Source organism: Lepisosteus oculatus, chromosome 12 (genome assembly GCF_040954835.1).
Source record: "Lepisosteus oculatus isolate fLepOcu1 chromosome 12, fLepOcu1.hap2, whole genome shotgun sequence".
NCBI lineage: Eukaryota > Metazoa > Chordata > Actinopteri > Semionotiformes > Lepisosteidae > Lepisosteus > Lepisosteus oculatus.
Window position 1 is genome coordinate 15758864 of NC_090707.1, and position 19721 is coordinate 15778584.

A 19721-nucleotide genomic window follows, 5' to 3' on the forward strand; every position below is an offset into this window, starting at 1 on the left:
TGAGTGAAAACAAATACGGCATGTTACTTTGTACATGATCGGGTTACATAAAATTACCAAGAAATATGTGAAGATTTCTACCCAAAGATCAGAACGTTTTCTTGATTAGAAATTTGGATTCCATTCCATGCAGACTTCCCCCCCATTATAACCCATTCATTAGGAGCCAGACAGCTATCGTATTATTATAAGGTAAGCAGTAACGAGAGGGCTCCATGAAAGCACTCCCTTTGATTTTGAGAAAGTCGGGTTCCAGCACAGTACAACATGACCTGCGAGCAACAGGTTGTCGATCGTTTCATAAGACTAACTAGCAGATTTTTAACAAAGAAGTACTGACGATTAAGGGGGGAAAGGGAAAAACGAAAAATGTCAGTTATATCCATTTTCCACGTCTCAAACGTATGACCTATAACTGGGTGCCGAGCCAAGCGCTCCTTCTTATCACGGCAGTGTTATATACAAAGGAGCAATAATATGGGGAAGTGTAATTGGAAAAGCTATCAAAAGGAGCATCGGAATAATTGAACACTGTGTTAGGCCTAACAAATGTACAGAATGGATCCATGGTTGCAGTGGATTGTAGGACAGCACAGATTAGTTGGGTGAGCCTCTGGACTCGTGACTGACAGGTTGTGAGTTCGAGCCTCTGCTGCAGACACTGCTGTTGTGCCATGGGAAATTGTCTTTACCCCAGCTGCTCCAGTCCCCCTGGCTATACAAGTGAGGACCGGCATTGCTGGGGGTAATTCCTCCCACGCAGGGGGCAATCATATGCTTGGAAGTCTACCTCAGCCTACAGAAACCAGGACGGGCTCTAATGCAGTGAGCTATAGTGGCTTTGATGTGCTGTTTGCCTTTTTTGCAGTGAATTCACATACTATCATACTAACATACTAACATACTAACTAATTACTAACATACATAACATACTAACATACTAACATACTAACTAATTACTAACATACATAACATACTAACATACTATCATACTAACATAATATCAGTAATGCAGCTTTTTAGGCTTTAGGTAAGTAAAAACAAACATAATTGCTACGGATGAGTTAAGGACACAATGCTACAAATAAAATTCAGCGTTTTCACCCTGTCTTGAGTGAGTTTTGCTAATGGATAATAAACAAGATCTCTCATTTCTTTAAGAAAATGTGGAAAAATACCATTAGGCCCTGGATGGTATATCTTAGTGCTTTTATTACTCAAAACATTTCTGCCTCTTCTATGCTATGTAATTTAAAACTTTTATCTTTGCTCGACTTATGTCATATTGTCTGTTTCTTCCTCACTAACACCTGAGTGAAATATTCAATTAATATATCAGGTATTTTCCTAATAATCATCTCTGAGACACTTAATTTTTTACTGTTGTAATACTTAATTACAACATTAAAATAATATTTTTATTATTTATTTTAGCTTCCAATGCAATACCATTTTCTCTCTCTCTGCATTTCTGATATCTAGTCTTATGAATCCCCGTGTTTCGCACAGAGATCTTCAAGATTGACTGGAGGTTGTCTATAGATTTGAGCTGTAAAGGGCTTATTGTCCTGAGCTTTACATCTTTTTATAGGTAACGGGTTGAATTTGGCTGTACCTTTACATCTGAACTAGCTTTTGGGTTTTGACACTAGACATTGTCTTGGGTTATACAGAATTGTACATAAGCATCTGAAGTAGCTGGGAGTAAAAGTGGCAAGAAGCACAAAAAGGAGAACAAAAAAACCTTTCTTGCTGCTTACCTTGTTCTGAATGGTGTCTGTCCAGAAGATTCTGTGTAAGTAATAATGGTAATCTACTCCGACAGCTATACCGCGGTTCTGGGACTGCGCAAGTATCCGAGAGCTGTGCCCATGGATATCGCCAACCAGCAGATCTCTTCCATTGGAGAATATAAGTAACGGCAGCCCAGCTAAAGAGTACAAAGTTACAGTTCCGTCACTGGTTGCTCTAATTCTTAAAACAAGATTCACAGAAAATGCTAATTGTGCCAGGATTCACAGTCACAAATTGTCTGCAAAATGCATAGATTTAAATGTATTCTTCGTTTCCAAGTAAAGTATAAGGTATGCAATTTGTATTATACAGTATGCAACTCACTTTCATCAACAGATTCAGTGGGGAACTCTGTTTTGGATCAACAGCTTTACGCCAGAAGACAAGACTACTTCAGAGGTAAAAGCTTTCAGAGGCTGAAAAGAAGAATGCTTGTCTTGTGATAATTAACATATTTATTTTAATTGATTATTTTAATGGTTTTAATGGATTACCCAACTTCAGATGAATGCTCTCCAACGTTTCTGCAACTGTACAGTATATCACTAATACCACCAACGGCGACAAATTAAGTCCTGTATCTAATGTAGCATTCTCTGAGCATCAATACAGCAAGACGCAACACACAACGTCTGAACCTCACTGGCATCACATAATTGGCTGGCATTTAAGGGATGGGCTGGATGAAGTATGGCTAGGCTCCATGCCGAGGCTGAACGCATGGTTACTTACATGAAGTGTTAGCTCTGCAATGCCTGTGTTGTTCCAGGACATAGCCTTCCAGACAGCTGCATCTGTGACTGCCAGTTCTGTCTTCACACATCTGGTCACAAACACCCCACATCTTGCACTCGTCAAAATCTTGATCCAGAATGAAAATACACAATCACAGCAGTGGTCAAGTCCGCCTTCTATTCAATTTCAGGAATATAATTCATCTTATTAATTGTTCCCCATTGTTCTTCAATCTCCCACCCAATTGGGGGCAAAGGGTGATAAATGCTGGAGAAAAACTACAACAAAGGTTTAAAAACACCCTTAAAAACATGCTTCCTTTTCTTGCAAAACTGTGCTACAAATGAAACAGTACAAATATACATTTTCCTTTTACGTGTAATCTGTGAGTTTACCTGTGCAGGATCGGCTGTCATTAATATTGACGACGTAACCTGAAGGACAGTAGCAAGTCCCTCCTGCAGGAGACGGATGACACCGATGCTCACAGCTTAGAGATGCACACCTAGATACACCTGTCAACAACAATACAGTACAATTCTTAATCTACCTTCTTTGTAAGATTATCACCACAACTGGCTAACTCAAACATATTAGAAGGACTGAAGATTTCCTAAATATCTTCAAATGTACCAGATGAATTTAAACTGACCGTTTTCACACTACAGCTCTTTTATGCAAGATGGAATGATAGGGGCAAGTGTGCATTAAACAAACACAGAAACCGAATTTAAATTCTAACATAGTATTTTTTACAAAACATAAACCAGCCCCAATTTCTTGCCGTACCATATCCTGATTCCATGTCTATATCTTAGAAAATTGATGATACTACAAAACGTTTCAGAATAACGATGATCTAGCGAGCTCAGCAGCATTTATTCAGCCTTTTTAAAATCTTGTCTGTAAGATTACTGTATTTAATAATGAATGCAATGCACATATGGAATATGTGGTAAGAGTTGAACTGCTGTGTTTCATACATTGAAAATCACCTAAGATGAACAGTCTAAAGAAAATTAAATTCCCTCAACCAAAATATTGGTCTTCTGCCACAGGTTATTTGAATGTTCTTGATAAACCAGGGAAGTAACAGCAACATTAAAGACTCAATATAGACTATGTGACCTGTTACTAGGAGCTAAGTGATAATCATGCCTTGCATTTATATTACATTTTTAATCCCAAAGGATTCTAAAGTATATTACATATAGTAGGGAAACCACCACCTCCTCCACAGTAGTACAGCACCCATCTGGGTGACATGCAGCAGCCAGCAGTTCCACAACACGGCAAAACAGAAGTCAGAGGTTGAATAAAGGGGTAACATGAGGTAGACCTGACAGCATACCTAGAATGGAATTTAGCCAGGAATCCAGATTAACATGTCTTTTAATGATCTCATGGTTAGGACCTCAGTTTAACATCTTATCAAGAGGAAAATTCTGGTCCAGAAGAGAGAGAAACACCTACTGGTCCACCCACGCCACTTACTTTAACCTCTGGCGAGATCAGATTGCAGAAGCGGCAAATGTTCATGTTTTACTCACTACAATTCCTGCCTGCAGTTGTGTTGGTCTCGTCCTCCCCCCCAGGGCAGTGGTTGGTTCCATCACAAAGCTTTTCAAGGGAGATACAGACGCCAGAGGCAGGGCATGGCCACTCCCCTGGGTAGCACTCGTGCTCTGATGATTCTAACAAGAAAAGAGGAAGTTCACCTCATAACCCTGCCCGTCTTTAATCAATCAGATACATTAACTATTCAAACTATTTTTGGTACTTTTATGCTTGTGTATACGCTAATTGAAGAGGCAGCAACCTAAGCAGTTGCAAGCACATACTGTACAACTTGACTGTTTGGAGTAGAGCCACTATAGTAAAAGACTGCAGATCCAGCAAGCTTTCCATGTGACTTTTCTTCTCATACAGTGGATATACCCAGCTGAACCTATTAAAAATGCTGAAGCTACCAGTAGGGCAATCGATCAGTGTCACAGGGAAAGGGAAAAATGAAACATCAATGTAAAAAAAAAGAGAACTGTATGTTATAATTCAAACACAAATGACAGGAATACTAAATGTCAAAGGCAAGCCTTATAAGTAACTGTCCCAGAATGCAGCATGGGCTTTAACTATGCAAGCAAAGGCTCACTGAAAGCATCATTAATTGAGATGACTCTGCAGGGCACACTGGTTCTTTAAACACTTAAGGAGCCAACTTTGTATGCATCACATGACCATCTTTTAAAGTACACTTTTCAAAGCAACCTGTTGGAAACAAAGCTTTCTTTAAGCCCAAAGGACTGTGAACCACAGACAAAGAGGACGTTAAATAACAAAATCAAAAAAGCATTGAAGTACTCTCCAGCTGCACACTACCCCATAGATGTTAGTGTTAAGGATTTGCAGATTACACAAGAAACACATTTTCCTTTACATTTAGGGAAAAAAAATGAATCCATTCTGAAGACACTAATGTTCTTGAATTCAAGCTGGTCTATTACGAAGCAACTCATGTTTACATTGTATTCATGATAAATAGGCTGTAGTAGTATCTCTATAAATTACACACAGAAGCACTAAATATGTAGTTTTTTTTTAAAGTAAGTGACTTCCAGAATCAAAGCAACATACCACAGCCTCTCTCATCAGCATTATCTTCACAGTCATCATCTCCATCACAAAGCCAGCTCTGATGAATGCAGCGCCCACTTGGACAAGTAAAGTAATTCCCACTGCAAGTGGGATAAGCTATATGAAAGAGGAAGATGAGGAATGAATGCATGATAGAAGTGGTCAGTTTAACATCACGTCACACACACCTGTAAGCTACAAAGCAACTAAAACACAAAGACTGTTTTAAGATTCGAAGGTTGTACCACATACAGTATGTATGTGATTACAAATCAAAGGAAACATACAGTATTTGCAAAGGGATAAACATGTTTCCAGGGCACCCTTGAAAGGAATTATGGGGGTACATACTGCAGTCCTGTTCATCGCTTCTGTCTCCACAGTCGTCGTCATGGTCACAGATGTATCTCTGCGGGATACATTCCCCATTGCCGCAGTGGAACTGAGTGCTACCACACCGCTGTGCTGGAGAGGGGAGTACACAACAAAGTAAGAACAGTTAACAACTGTATATTGTAATGATGGAAGCTAATATATGATACAGTCAATCAAGGCCATGACCACATTGTTCACTGAGCATGTAAAAATGGATTGGGATTGTAAGAGAAGGAACTTCTGTTGACCAGGGACTAGACTTACTGCAGTTGGCTTCATCAGAACCATCTCTGCAATTTATGATGTCGTCACAGTGCTGACTCTGGTTATAGCAGGCTCCATTTTCACACCTCAGCTCTGTACACTGAGGATAATCTGTAAAAACAAGGGCAAAAAAGAAAATGAGAAAATGGGTTCCCTACTCTTCTTTGTGGTTGCATAGACCTTTCTGCATGTATAAAGCCCAGCTGAACTGCGTAATACAAATAATATATACAAAATATTTCAAACAGATCTAATTTCCTGATCAAAAGGAGACATAAATCAACTATTTTCAGTCTGTAAACCTGCATTTTAAAGCTTTACTTAAGAAAAAATACTTTAGACGCTATGGTTTTCAAAAGGAATTGTTTTCTCTTGCAATTCAAGGTTTGGAAACACAAAGTTCCCATTTGTTAAAAAGTACTTTGCTTTACAACAAGAATAATGTAATAGCCTATAGCCCCTGCCTTGTGCTGATTGTTATCTTAGCAGTTCCATGGGCAGCTCTTACAGGGCACTAATCTCATTAAATTCCAGTAGGGACCTGACTGTTTGATCTATTTTATTACATTTAATTGTTGAGTTATTTAATATAGGTGGCACTCTGCACTTGGCTGCTCTTTCGATCCGTCTAACACAAATAGGTTGGTTTCTTATCTCTTTTACTATATAAATGAGTCTGTTGAAATACTTAGGTACTGAAACCCACACAGACTAAGCTTTGCAATGTGAGGCTGTTCTGTAATACCCAGACACAAGTAATACATAACAATCCACATGTTACGGCCTGAGGGAATTAAATGCATTCAGGTAGCCTCAAACCAGCTTTAAGAGACTAGTTCATACAAAAATAATTCAGCAATTGACAAAGGCCATAGTAAGGCTCTATTTTTTTTCCTTCACCCGTAATAGCAGAATTGGTTCAATGTATGGTATGTTACCCTGATTCTATAAAAACAAAGTACAGTAAATACTTCTTGTGGTATTCTGTGTATTTTGGGGAAACAAACTTTACAAAGTTTCCAGAGTAAACTAACACATAACTACAGCTGAATTATTAGTAATGTGTGCTACCAGTACTAATACTAATACAATTGCACAGCAAAATAGTTATTTTCACATCTGTATGTAAAAAGCTAGTGTTTTCTAAAACAGAAGAAGCAAGCAGTCTATTGCTCTAAGAGTCTAATAAACCACCACAATAATGGAACTGTAACTGAACATCAGCTCAGCTAATCCACCAAAGAATCTGAAATGAATTTCTGACAACAAGTAGCATATTGTGGCCATTTCTGTCACTCAACAAGCCCCTTAATCTTACAAATTGATTAAAATGCCAAAGGAGCACGAGTCAAAAAGGAAATCCAATGTTAAAGACTGAAAGACTTACTGCAGCCTCTCTCATCAGCTCCATCGGAGCAGTCAGAGACCCGATCACACCTGTAGTCCCCCGGGATGCAGGCTCCATTGGTGCAGGTGAATTGCCCACTTGAGCATGTTCTGCCAGCTAACAAAAATCAAAAGTAACAATAGGAACCTATTCTTTATAAAGCCCGAACCCCAGTTTTCATTTAAAAGTTACACTAATTTCAAAATCACAAACAAGTACTGTACACCAATGCTCAGCAGCCATGTTTTGTATAGGTTTCCCGACTAATTCTGTTTTTACAATGCTGTTACGTTATCCATCCTGCCATCCATTCTTGATCTCTCATGTCGAAAAGTCATCACCTTATACAGTGAAGGGGAGGATGGTGGCATACCTTGGTGAATAACGAATCTGCAAAAAAAATGAACCAAGATCCATCCATTCATTTTCTAACCGCTTTATCCGGTACAGGGTCACAGGGGAGCCGGAGCCTATCGGGCAAGCAAAGGGCGCACGGCAGGATACACCCTGGATGGGACGTCAGTCCATAACAGGGCCCGCACACAGGCACAACCACACTCACACTAGGGCCAGTTTTCACAGAAGCCAAGTACCCTAAAAGCATGTTTTTGGACCGTGAGACGAAGCTGGAGCACCTAGCAAAAACCCATGGTGTTACATTATAACACCCTAAATACAAATCGGATCATCCAGAAAAACTTAATCTTCTAACTGCTGGACATGTTCCTTTATTCATATTTAGCGAGTAGACTGTCCTCATGCTCGACTAAATGAAAATGGACACATAGCAAAGTACAGTCTTTTGCTGTGAACTGTCTTAAAGCTTTGTCGTTTTAATTAAAGGTCACTGGAGAGACATCTTCACAGAGCGTGGCTCTGGGCCAGAAGAGTGATGGGCGGGAAACGAGGAAGGGGAGACGTACGACAGTGCTGCCTCTCGTCCGTGCCGTCCTCGCAGTCCTCCTCATCGTCGCACACCCAGCCCGCGGGGATGCAGCCGCCGTCGCTGGCGCAGCGGAACTGGCCTTCGGCACAGGTCGTCTCGGCTGGCGGCACACAGCAATCATCGCGTCAGTTTACTCAGACCACCGACCGCGCCGGACAGGGAGGAAGGGCGGGGCAAGCAGAGGGCTTTACTCACGGCAGCCACTTTCGTCCGAATCGTCGGAACAATCCGCTATCCCATCGCACTGCCAGCCAGCGGGAACACAGCGGCCGTTTGCACAGCGGAACTGCCCGCTCTCGCATCCTGTAGACAACGCAGACAGCAGGCTGTTATCAGAGCCGGGCAAAATGTCAAAGGACCACATATACAGTGGAGTACTGGGTCTGCCTTCAGTTCATGAGCATGGACATGAACATAGATTGAACATAGATTAGATTGCCTACATACGGGTATAAGTACTGGCAAGTTGTATCTGAAGCCCTTTTACTCACTGATTTATTAAGTGTACTAAATATTGTTAGATAAGCTGTACTTTTTTGTCAATACTGCCACTTCTAATTGTATGCACTCCTTCATCCTAGTAAATACCATTTTAAATGTTTTAATGGATTACCCAACTTCAGATGAATGCTCTCCAACGTTTCTGCAACTGTAGTGTATCATTAATACCACCAACGGCGATACAATTTTTTTATCATTTGGAGAGCTTTTTTACATTTATATTGTTAAATGTAGACTTTTTTAGTCTTATCACTAAAATAAAATACAAAAGGTAATCTTTTTAGGACAAAAATTTCAGCTTAAGGCTTCGCCATCCCTTCCAATGATAAAGCAACTTTCCCTGACTCCTTCGAGTTCCCACACAGAGACATAAAAACTGGTCCACAACATCATTTCTGTAATGTTGCCACAAGTCCTTCTATGATCCTAGTTAGAAGGCAGTTTAGAGTTGAAAAAGTCAGAGGATGTACAGAAAAGCAAAGTGTCTTTTTCCTAGATCTAGATATACCATAGATATATATATAGATATGGTCCCTGAAAAATGTTAGCAGCACAAAAATCTGACATTAGCACAAAAAACAGTAGTTATCCTTATCTATAATCATAAAATAGTTTTTTAAACAAAATAGTATAAAACAAAAATAAACAATATATTGCTACGTCTGCTGGCTACCTTTCAGCAATAACCAAAAATGTTTTATACCACTTTATTATATTAAGACTGAATTTTTTGTTTTATAAATGATGAATCAATAATTCGAAAAAGTGCCTAAGGAGATAAGAAAGTCAAACTGATCCGTTTTGCCCATTGTAGTGTGCTTATAATTTTTAATTCAGCATGTGTCAGTCTTGTGTCAGGTACATAACCCAAAGCCCCCCAGCTCATCAGAGCCAGTAGATGTCTAGATTGAGGAATGGCACTGGCACTATTAAAGCAGAACTGAATTACCATACTTAACATTTGTGTCAGCGAATACAGCATAGTTCAGTGAAGACTGCTCAGCACGTCCAGCCTGAATGGAATGCAGCATTCTGATTGTCTTGCAGTGACACCCTGATTTATCACATAAGCTGTTACATGTCAGAAACCTAATTGGGATAAATAGTGGTACCGCGTGGTACTAGAGCCCTTACACCAAATTCTTTGCGCAATGTAATGCAAGTTGGTGGTTGGTGGTGCAGGTCTAGGGGTTGGTGGTCTAGGTCTCTTATCAACTACCTTTAAACACACTCACTCCCTTATAAAATATGCGCTTGAAACGTATCTATGCAAGTACAAAAAGACTATGATAGAATTCCTTTATTGATCTACAAAAAACGATGCAACATTGTAATAATGAATTGACCTAGATGTACATTCAGTTCATTCATAATATAATTATCAAATTCCACCAAGGTCACCCAAAAATAACACAAACAAAAGAACTGCCTTGAAGCACAGGCCCAAAAGGCTTAGAAAAGTGACAACACTCTTGACAATCTAGTTTTATTTCAAGATTTCTTTTTGGTGAAGCATAATAATGGATTAGCCATTTAAGAACTTTATTTATCACTCTGCACAGTACAAAAAACATGCAAGTCATTCAGGCTTCCCCTTCACTTGCTACCTGTGCCATGACAAATCAGCATGCTTGCAGGGTTTCTTTTAAATGAAAGAGTGATTTTAAGTATACCCTCATAAGCATGAATGTACTGTAGGCCCATCTAGTCTGTAAATATCATAGGAAACAGAGCATGAATGAAGGGATTTTGAACAGCTTCCCCAGTTCTTTCAGAAATGTCTAGGAAAAACAGAACAGTGTAAAAACCTAGCAATCCCCAGATGAAAATAAGTTCAAATGGACAAGAGCCTCCTGTCTATATCAATGGCCAAGTTCATATATTTGCCAGTTATTACTGCTTCTTGTATCACCTCCTCCTATTCTAGAAAATGAAGCAAGACATTTTCGTCACCAACGAGAGGTTTGTTAAATAAATGATTGATTTTTAGCATATTGTAATTGTCATTTTAGACAGCACATAAGCTTCCGCATTTAATTTTATCTTTAAAAGAAAAAGGGGCTTGTATAACTTACTGCTTTTGCAATGTGTTTTTGCCTATTCTCCAAGCACCACATGGAACTATAAAAACAAACTTCTTAATTGTATAGCATAGCTCTCAATATTGACTAAGAATTAAGTGAACCTACTACGTCCCAATTCTTTTCAAACCTATCCATTACATAAAACTCCCAATCACAGATAACCGAGGTCTCAAGCAGGTTTTCAGAAGCTGAGTGTTTTAGAGATGGTGTATTTCGAGCACAGAGCACCTAACAATAATCTGCTAAAGAGCGACAGTCCATGCAACTGCTTTTCCAGATACTACAGCAGAAACATGCTTCAGAATCCCAGATGGCCAGCCTGTTAATAAGGAGTTAAGAAACTCCAGTGCACTGAGGTTTAAACACTTCTATGATGTCATCTTTTGATCTTTAGCTGATTAATTTAAGTCGAGAAAGAAACCCTGCCAACAAAATCTGTAGCCATTCAATTGACTGAATTTTAAGTTTCCTAATTAAAACGAACTTGATTCTGAACCAATGTGTAAACCACCCTGATGTGGCAAAAGAGCACCGAAGTTGGAATTTGTGTTGACACAGCAACCTTTTACATGACAGGAAGGCCTGGGGTTTTAAATAGCATTAACAATCCCAAGGCAACAGTTGTATAACCCAATACTACGTCCATCTTACACTTGGCACTTGAGGAAGGTCCTTGTCACATTCAGACATTCTGTTGAAGGCAGAGCATTCTGGAGGAGCTCCAGCATTGCGAAGTTTGGTAAATGCAAAAACACAATGTGGGGTAGTAAAGGAGGCAAAAAAACATCTGACAAATGCTTTTTTTCAATGTGTCTACCAGTCCCATGAGTTCACAACTCATAATGTATTTAAATATATATTTCTATAAATGTATTAATATGAATATATAAATATTTTATTGACATTTTATTATAAATGTGGATTAGGTGCTCACTTTTAAATTATAAAGTCACTGAATGTAGAAATGAATATCCATTTTTACAATGCGCTCTTCAGATCAAGAGCTCTTGTCTGAGGTTCGTTTACTGACAGATTCTCACTGCTCTGAATCACATCGGAAATATGAGCTTCTAATTTAACTCTTTCACCCATCAATTGGTAAGTAAAACCTTTTCCTGCTCAGTTTACTAAAAAAAAATTGTCCTCCATCAGTTGAAAGGTTTCCTTTGTTATCCTGGGGGCTGCTGCATCAATTTTAAAGCGCAGGTAACACATACAGCATTCAAGGCATGCAAGCAAGAACACAAATGGACTCTTAGCATGAAGGAAAATAAATATGGATCATTAAATCTTACATCTTAATTCCTTAAAATATATTCAATTTCCACTAGTCTTCCTATAAATACAATCCAAAAAATAATAAAAAATGAAAGATGGCTAGAATGAACTTTTGGAAGTCACACACAATGATGGATAAAAAAGTAACAACTTCTGCATCAGCTGTTTGCAAACTGCAAGCCTTGAAAAGACTTTGAAAGCAGAAGGTTTGCTGTGGTACTGCCACTTGAGCAGAGGATACAAACTGAGAAAGAAGGGGACTTTGATTCTTAAAGGTGAAAAAAAAATATTTCATTTTCCTTTCATTTCATCATTCTTGTTTTTAAACTCTTATCACTAATCCTGTACAAACTTCGGAGCAGTGGAAGAGATTAACATTGTCCTGGACAAATGCTGATTTCTGAGGTTTTGTATTTTTCCATGGGGCAGCTTTTTTTTTCTTCTGTGCACGTCTTTTCTAATTAGCTAAATTAAATCCACAGTAGTCAAGCAGGATAAACCAACTCTGGAACAGATAAGGACACCCTACCCCTGTCTAACAAAGAGAAGCAGCACAGGAATTTTCATTAGAAAGAAGCCTCCTAATGGGTCAGAGTCTGCTGTGAAATCACAATGGCACAATGGAGGACCCAGCAGGAAAAAAAGCCTCATAACTGGATGTGTCAACACGCTAAGGGAGAAACAGAGATGGATGACTAGTCTGCGGTACAGTATATTTTCTTGAACCATGAAACCAGGCATGGTTTCCAAAGCACTCGTCTCCCATGAAACATCTCTTTCCAATCATTTGAGCCCAGAAAAAGTTCTCTCTTCTTTTATCAATACTTGTGCTGTTGCAGTGTGTTCTGTCGCTAACCCTGAATGTTCACAGATAATACAGCTGGCACCATGAAGCGTTCAGCTAGTCCATGTTGTCAGAGTGGGCTGCCGCTGCCTGTTTCATATGTAAATGAAAGCAGTCAATGTTGGAACAAGTGACTTTGGCTCATGGAATAACACAAAACACAGCAAATCTCTATAGTACAAGTTGAGAGCCCTTAGAAACAAAGAATGACATCTTTTGCATTTTCCTACAGCATAAAAAAAAATCACAACTTATCTGCCATAAACATCTTTTCGAGTCTCTTGCTAAGCTGCTGACACTTACAATCGTGTAATCATGCTATTGCTCAATAACTAAAGGCCAGTCCTTTCGTTAACGTGTTGCCTCGTTAACTTCCATCATGTAATAAAATCACAATCATCTTAATCTTCCAAGCCTGTGAAATAAGAAATTTAATCTGCATCCTTAACTATTGTAACAATATGTATGGTTGGATAAGATATGAAGTCAACACTTCCCCCAAACAGATGGGGATGAGTTAATAAAGTTAATAAAGAGTTAATAAAGCTATGAAATTAAATTTAAAATAAATGTATAATAATTATAAATATACAGTATTTGCTCGCTTCTTTCATTCCTCCCAAAAAGCACAATATGCAAAACAAATAACTGTGCAAAAAAGGCAATTGATCCTCCCTTAACTTCTAAAATGCTATAAAGTTACATTTTAAAAAGGTTAAACATTGTTTTGTTCTCAACTAGAAACATAAGAGTTAAATAAGAAATCTATCAGGTGTTTATAATTATTCAGTTGCATTTAACAACTGCAGTATTTTAAAAATAACCTTTTAGTATTATAAGAATATACATATTCACATTTAATTAAGAGACTTTAATTGACATATGCATTATTTGTATGGAACTGGAAAGAAAAGAGATCTTTAAATCAGTTTTTTTACACATATAGAACACTAAAAGGAGACTCAGTTTAAGAGCAGTGCAAAACAAACTCATATTACATCATGACTGAAATTAAAATACATTATGCAAAAAAATAATGTCAAATTACATGATACCACCAACGTTTCTCCATTTCCTGTGTTTTGATGCCAGCTTGTAAGAAATGTGTTATGTTACCAAAACTAAACATCCTTACAGCCAGCCATTCCTTTCATTCCCCAAGACTCTGAGATTGGAGTTTTTTCAATGACTGTCACTCGACACAAAACATTGTAGTTTAAAGTCCCAAACAGAAAGCTGTGCTCTATAAGAACAATCAGAAGGGAAACTTGGGAAACTATTTGTAGCTATTTCATTTAGAGCTATTTAGTAACTCTACAACAGACTTCAGGAAATGTTTACTTATTATGAGGCTGTACTTGACTGTGTTGGGAGGACAGCTTTAGATCACATTCTTAAATTAAAAAAGACATAAACAATGCATAAAATACAGTACCACTAAGGTGCTTTCCCTCTGGTGTAGTTGGTAGTGTCAACTGAATGTTTTAGTTCCCTAATTAGCGGCCTTCTCAAGAGCATTAAAACAGACTGTTATTAAACTGCTCATCTTGCTAGTTAGCTTGTTGCCTTGTTAACTTCAAAAGTGTACAGTTCGTTCTCTACTTGTTTTTATTAATATTTTCCTGTGATTCCGTATTGTTGAGGTCACTGAACACAACTGAACAGCCTTACTAAAGCTGTTCTGCACAGGGAAAGGATTACTGGCTTCTGCTTGTGCTAACTTCTGTTCTTAGGTCTAAAATCACATATCATGTTAATATAATGTTATAAAATAAAACTTTCTCCCTCTACAGCATTTGCAATGATGGTTGCTAGCAACAGAATAAATAACACAAGACACTTTGTGCTTTACTTCTGCTTTTAGTACTCCCTGAAAACAAATGCCTCCACACAAGGACGCATCAACAGACAATAAGATGATGAGGACTGCATCCTGCTGTCTGATATGGAAGATCTAAAGGTAAAAGTAAGATAAAGGTTGGAGCATTTCTATACATGCAGACATTCCTTGCATATCATGCTAAGTAGTGCACCTCCTATTGTAGATAATATAGATCCTTATGGGCAAGACAGGGTCATGGCACATAACCCCTTCAACGTCAATCCAAACGGAGTGGATTCTAATTAACAGGTCCACAGGTGCCATTTAAAGGGATAATGCAGAATTTATTGCATACGGTAAAATTAGCATACCCCAATAACTACATATTATAAATCAAGGTGCCTGCCAGTTATATTCATTCTAGAATCCCGTGCTTTGTGACATGTGGTTAAAGAAACAGCTGGTGTAAAAGAAAATCTCGAATTCCCTCTGATTTGTATGGGTTTGCTGTTCTCGTTTTCAAGGTTCCTATTGACTATGGTTTCAAATGTAAAAAATGTGTTCGCCAGCCCTTCCCTTGCATTTCTCAGAGGCGAGTCAGATTTTCACTCACGTATTCAGGTCCTTCTTGGTAACACGACATACTGTCACTGCCACTGTGAATGCTGCAAGCCACTTCCAACATTACAGTGGCACTCGGTCATACTTTGACTGACTCTACTCTTACCTTGACACAAAACTACCGAAATAAAAACAAATACTGGCATCAAAAAGAGTTATAGATATAGGACCATTTTCACTTACAGATTTCTGTAAAACAAAGGTAAGCAGCTTACACACTGTATAATGAAAATTTCAGTTTTATTTTATTGTTCAAAAAGCCAAAATTATCAGCATTTCTGTCTGCAGACCTCTGAAGTCACTTCAGTACGGTGTGCAGGCGTTTTTATTTCTCATGTGTGTTCTGGTTATACAGTTGGTTAGGTGTGTAACTTTTTCTCAGTTTTACTTACTACATTTGGGAAGATAACTGCACATTGAAAAGTTTTTTAAAGAGAAGCACAATGTAGCACTGGCTTGTCAAAGTTCAGTCAATATGTTTTTCTTATGATCTAATTCTTCTTATGATCTATTGACCCTGTCAAGTCCAGAGCTGTGATTCTATGGTACCTTCTGTAAATTAGTGCTGTTCTCAAGGTAAATGCCTAAATGAAGTGTCTGATCATTGGCTCTAAGACAAGGATCTATGGATTTTAATTATTTACTATATGCTAATGTATATTGTAAACTAAAGTTTTAAAAAGAAGGCGATTTACAAAACAAACAATGCCTCTTTGTCAGATATCAATCCCATCTCAGGCATTACTCATCAGCGTGAGTCAATTCTATAGCTAACTAAATGCTATAACCTGCCAGTGTTATATCAAGATGATGTTACAAGTTGCACTTTTAGATTCTGCTCATTATTTCCTTTTTTGCAAGCTGTGCTATGAAAGCCTTAAGGTTTGAAGCATTCCAAAGTAAAATGTAAAAATGACTCTTTTCAAGGATTGTAAAAATAATGTATTGCATGTTGATCAAATATCCTTGAAATCTAGACTTTAAAACTGATGTTCGTAACCCCAGCAGACACGAGTATTAGTGAATGACAGAATCCCTGTCCCCCTCCTCGTGGCTGTTTTGGTCATTTCCTCTGAAACGCATGCTGAATAAATCTGGATTAAATCAGCCATTAGTTGCTCACTTTTTTGAGGAGATCTAAATGAAAAACACACATTAGCATGATGGGACAAGCAATAGGTTTATTCCAGGCTGAAAAGAGAAGAAAGAAAACACAACCTTTTCGCCTGTGGAACCTATTACTTGTTCCTTTGCAGCCTACGCATGCTGACGCAGCCACCCACCTGAACAACATTAGCATGATGTTAGGAGAGCCAGACACGGGTAGCAAACCACATTCGTATTTTGGGAAACATTTTCTAAAACAGGTTATTTACCATAGTGCAGCTGGACTTTGTCATTTAATAATATGAAGACTAACTTCATTAGCACATGTTTTCTTAACTGGAACCACTGTAGTGTTAAACTTGAAAAGGTAACTTTTTAAGAACAAGAAATTCCTATTTTTGTAGATGATTAACATTAAAAAACTATTAACATTCTCGCTGCTTCACCAAAAATGCCTTAATGGAAATTATTTACAAGCAGAAAAATACAAGTAATGACAACACTTAGTTAAATATTATAGTAATTACAATCACTTCAGTGTTTCCAGCGTCGATAACTGCTACATCAGCATCCTTAAAGACCTGACAAAGGTGCTTTTAAAATGTTTCACAGTTTACTTTGGAAATAATCACCCCACAAAGACATTACTGGATCTTAAAGTTTTAAAAGGATTTTTGAAAAAATAGAAAGTGCATAGACAGATCTCTTTCTGATCACACGAAGCATATACTTAGTAGATGTTATTTTGGAAATGGTTAAATATCTCTTTAAAAAATTGTCTTAACACATCAAAGCAATTACAAATTATACTCAGTACAAAGTTACAGTGCATATTTTTTTACAATACACTTGCAAAATATATACGATCATTTTAGTAATGTTTTGTTGAGATTAACCAAAATAAATTACCTACAGATCTATTATATACAGAGACTATTACTCTGTGACAAAACATTCCAATTTACATACATTACAAACACCGTGAGATTCGATGCGAAACGAACTTTTAGATCAATTCCACTGACACCCTAGTCTCGAAGTGCAAATTTTGAATCTGAATTTTATATATCTTGTTTTCGTGTCTTGTTTCTGAAACATAAATGGTTGCTTCTAGCAGCAGCTGCAGTATAATTAGTGGCTTGATTCACACTAAGGAGCTTATATACTAAGGGTTGAGCAAAAAGAAAGCAGATTATAATTTGAGTAGGTCTGCACAAGTCTGCACGATCAAATCCAAGAACAGACTGCAGTAAATCAATCTATTTTATCCCCCTGCACAACAATGGGTCTTAAACTGTCACTGTACAAAAAGGCTGCTGTAAAGTTACGACATCTTTAAAATACATGTTACAAAACTAAGAGCGGAGGAGTTCCTCCAAGTCAGATTTGTACCAGTGGCCTGCAGTCCGCAGATTGCCTGCTGGTCACATGCTCTCCTCTGTTACCTAGCAACGGCAAAGCTCAGGCAAAAGTTCTCCAAGAGAACTTCAAATCTGTCTGAGGGAGGCTTTGTGCTCTAGATTAAACTAACGTTTCTGAATTTTATTGAATACGAAAACGCTGACTTAAAAGGAGCATGCCAAAGAAAACTAATGATCTTGTCTTAGTTTTAATCATTAAAGAATATGTACAAATGTTCTAGCGATTTAACATATTCACATGACTGGCACAGCTATTTTGTCACTGAATCCCAAAAATACAAGGATTGGAAAAAACACCGCGAAACACTAATAGAAATTAAAACAAGCGAGAAATCTCTAATGTCAGAACAAGGGTGGAACTAAATAACATTGCTGTTTAAAACACATTTTATATTTCATTAATCCAAACATTGAGATTCTATACTCATATTGTTTAAGAACAGGAATTGTAAGTATGCGTGTGTTGGATATGTTTCTAGAACGACCTTTCTTAAAATAACCTGCTTTCTAATTTATAATAAGAGAAATATTGAATTTCACATGCAATATCCCACATATTTACCACCCTTGCTACTGAAGATACAAAAACTAAACTGGCTTGTTTCTGACCGTTAGTGCCCCATCCCTCAAGTGGAGTGGGATGTAGCACCTAAAACAAATGTGAATTTAGCTTACCTTGAGAATGGCACTGAAGCGCGAATAAAGTTAACAGAAAGAAATTCACGGGGAGTGCTTTCCACATCCTGATGTGCCGTCCCAGCTGGTCAGTCCAGCTCCAGTCCAGGCCGGGTGGTTGGAGGTGCATTAGGGGACTGGGATGCTACCGCTGCTAGCCTCTCTCTTTCTTGTCCCGCTAGCTGATGAAAAAGGGCGTGTTTGAGAGCCGAGACATTGCGCTTTGAATACTCCTTTCGCTCCGGCCCACTGGATAAAAAAAACCCTTTCTACCAGGGACCCAGGAACCGGCATAATTCAATCATTCACACTAATAAGCTGTCGTCGTCCGCACCCCTACAACACAGTGTACTTGCTGCGAGTTCAATACGTTGGCAATACATTTTCTATGGAAAACTTAGAGTCCATCAACTGTTTTTCTGTGACTCAGTGAAAGCAGATAGCTGATTTAAAATTGGCACACAAAAAAAGAGTTGTTAACCTGTCATGATGCGCATTGGCGCAAAAGCATATTGAGACACACGGTCACCTCTTTGCCAGTTTGAAGCAACTTTTTACCCATTTCTTCACGGCTCTCAAGCGCGCCATTTTTAACTTGTTTAGAGGCGATTTTACACCCCATATAACTGGCACACACAGCTCACAAATTTTAAGCCTTATTTCTGAATTTCAGTATGGAATTTACTTATTTCACAATGAAGATGAAATTGAAATATATTGGATGCACTGACCTGGTGAATAGATTATTTGAAAATACCACCATCATGTTGAAAACTTCTTTGAAATCAACAGTTACTGATTTTAATCAATTTTATTCAAGGAAAGTACAGTCACATATCTGCATGATGATGTATAATCTCGTATTTTAACACAAATTACGTGAGGCCACGTATATTCAGGCGACTACGTGTCAGGTGTGATAAATCAGATCTCTGTTTATCCTATTAAACCGACGCAAAGACAACGGTTATTTGGGAAGGCTAGCTCTAATCGCCAACGCAGAGATAACCATCAATACTATATTGTAAATGGCTTGAAGGCGGAGGAGCGCTTCACAGTGCTTGTATTCAGTATCAGGGCTACCTTAGTGTGTTGGTACGGGACAGCACCGGGGTCAAGCCCCAGTAACACGAGGGTAAGATAAGCATATTCAATGAGCTTTTCGACACATCCAGTGGCACAGCAGAAAAAAAAAGAATGAAAGAAAAAAAAACATTCTCCCGAGAGACTACA

General features: G+C 38.2%; 1 protein-coding gene across 1 annotated transcript in view; it reads right to left on the bottom strand.

Annotated features, from left to right (window-relative positions):
* lrp2a (low density lipoprotein receptor-related protein 2a) overlaps positions 1-18693 on the bottom strand; it is a 78293-nt gene extending 59600 nt beyond the window's left edge. Inside the window, exons 1-11 of the mRNA XM_015358914.2 lie at positions 18489-18693; positions 8331-8438; positions 8113-8235; positions 7190-7306; positions 5803-5913; positions 5515-5628; positions 5164-5280; positions 4080-4223; positions 2925-3044; positions 2527-2655; positions 1761-1930 (exon numbers count right to left, since the gene is read on the bottom strand). Coding sequence (XP_015214400.2) covers positions 1761-1930; positions 2527-2655; positions 2925-3044; positions 4080-4223; positions 5164-5280; positions 5515-5628; positions 5803-5913; positions 7190-7306; positions 8113-8235; positions 8331-8438; positions 18489-18618 — 1383 coding nt within the window. The 5' untranslated portion in view covers positions 18619-18693. The remainder of the gene's footprint in view (positions 1-1760; positions 1931-2526; positions 2656-2924; positions 3045-4079; positions 4224-5163; positions 5281-5514; positions 5629-5802; positions 5914-7189; positions 7307-8112; positions 8236-8330; positions 8439-18488) is intronic.
* Positions 18694-19721: the final 1028 nt, after the last annotated feature.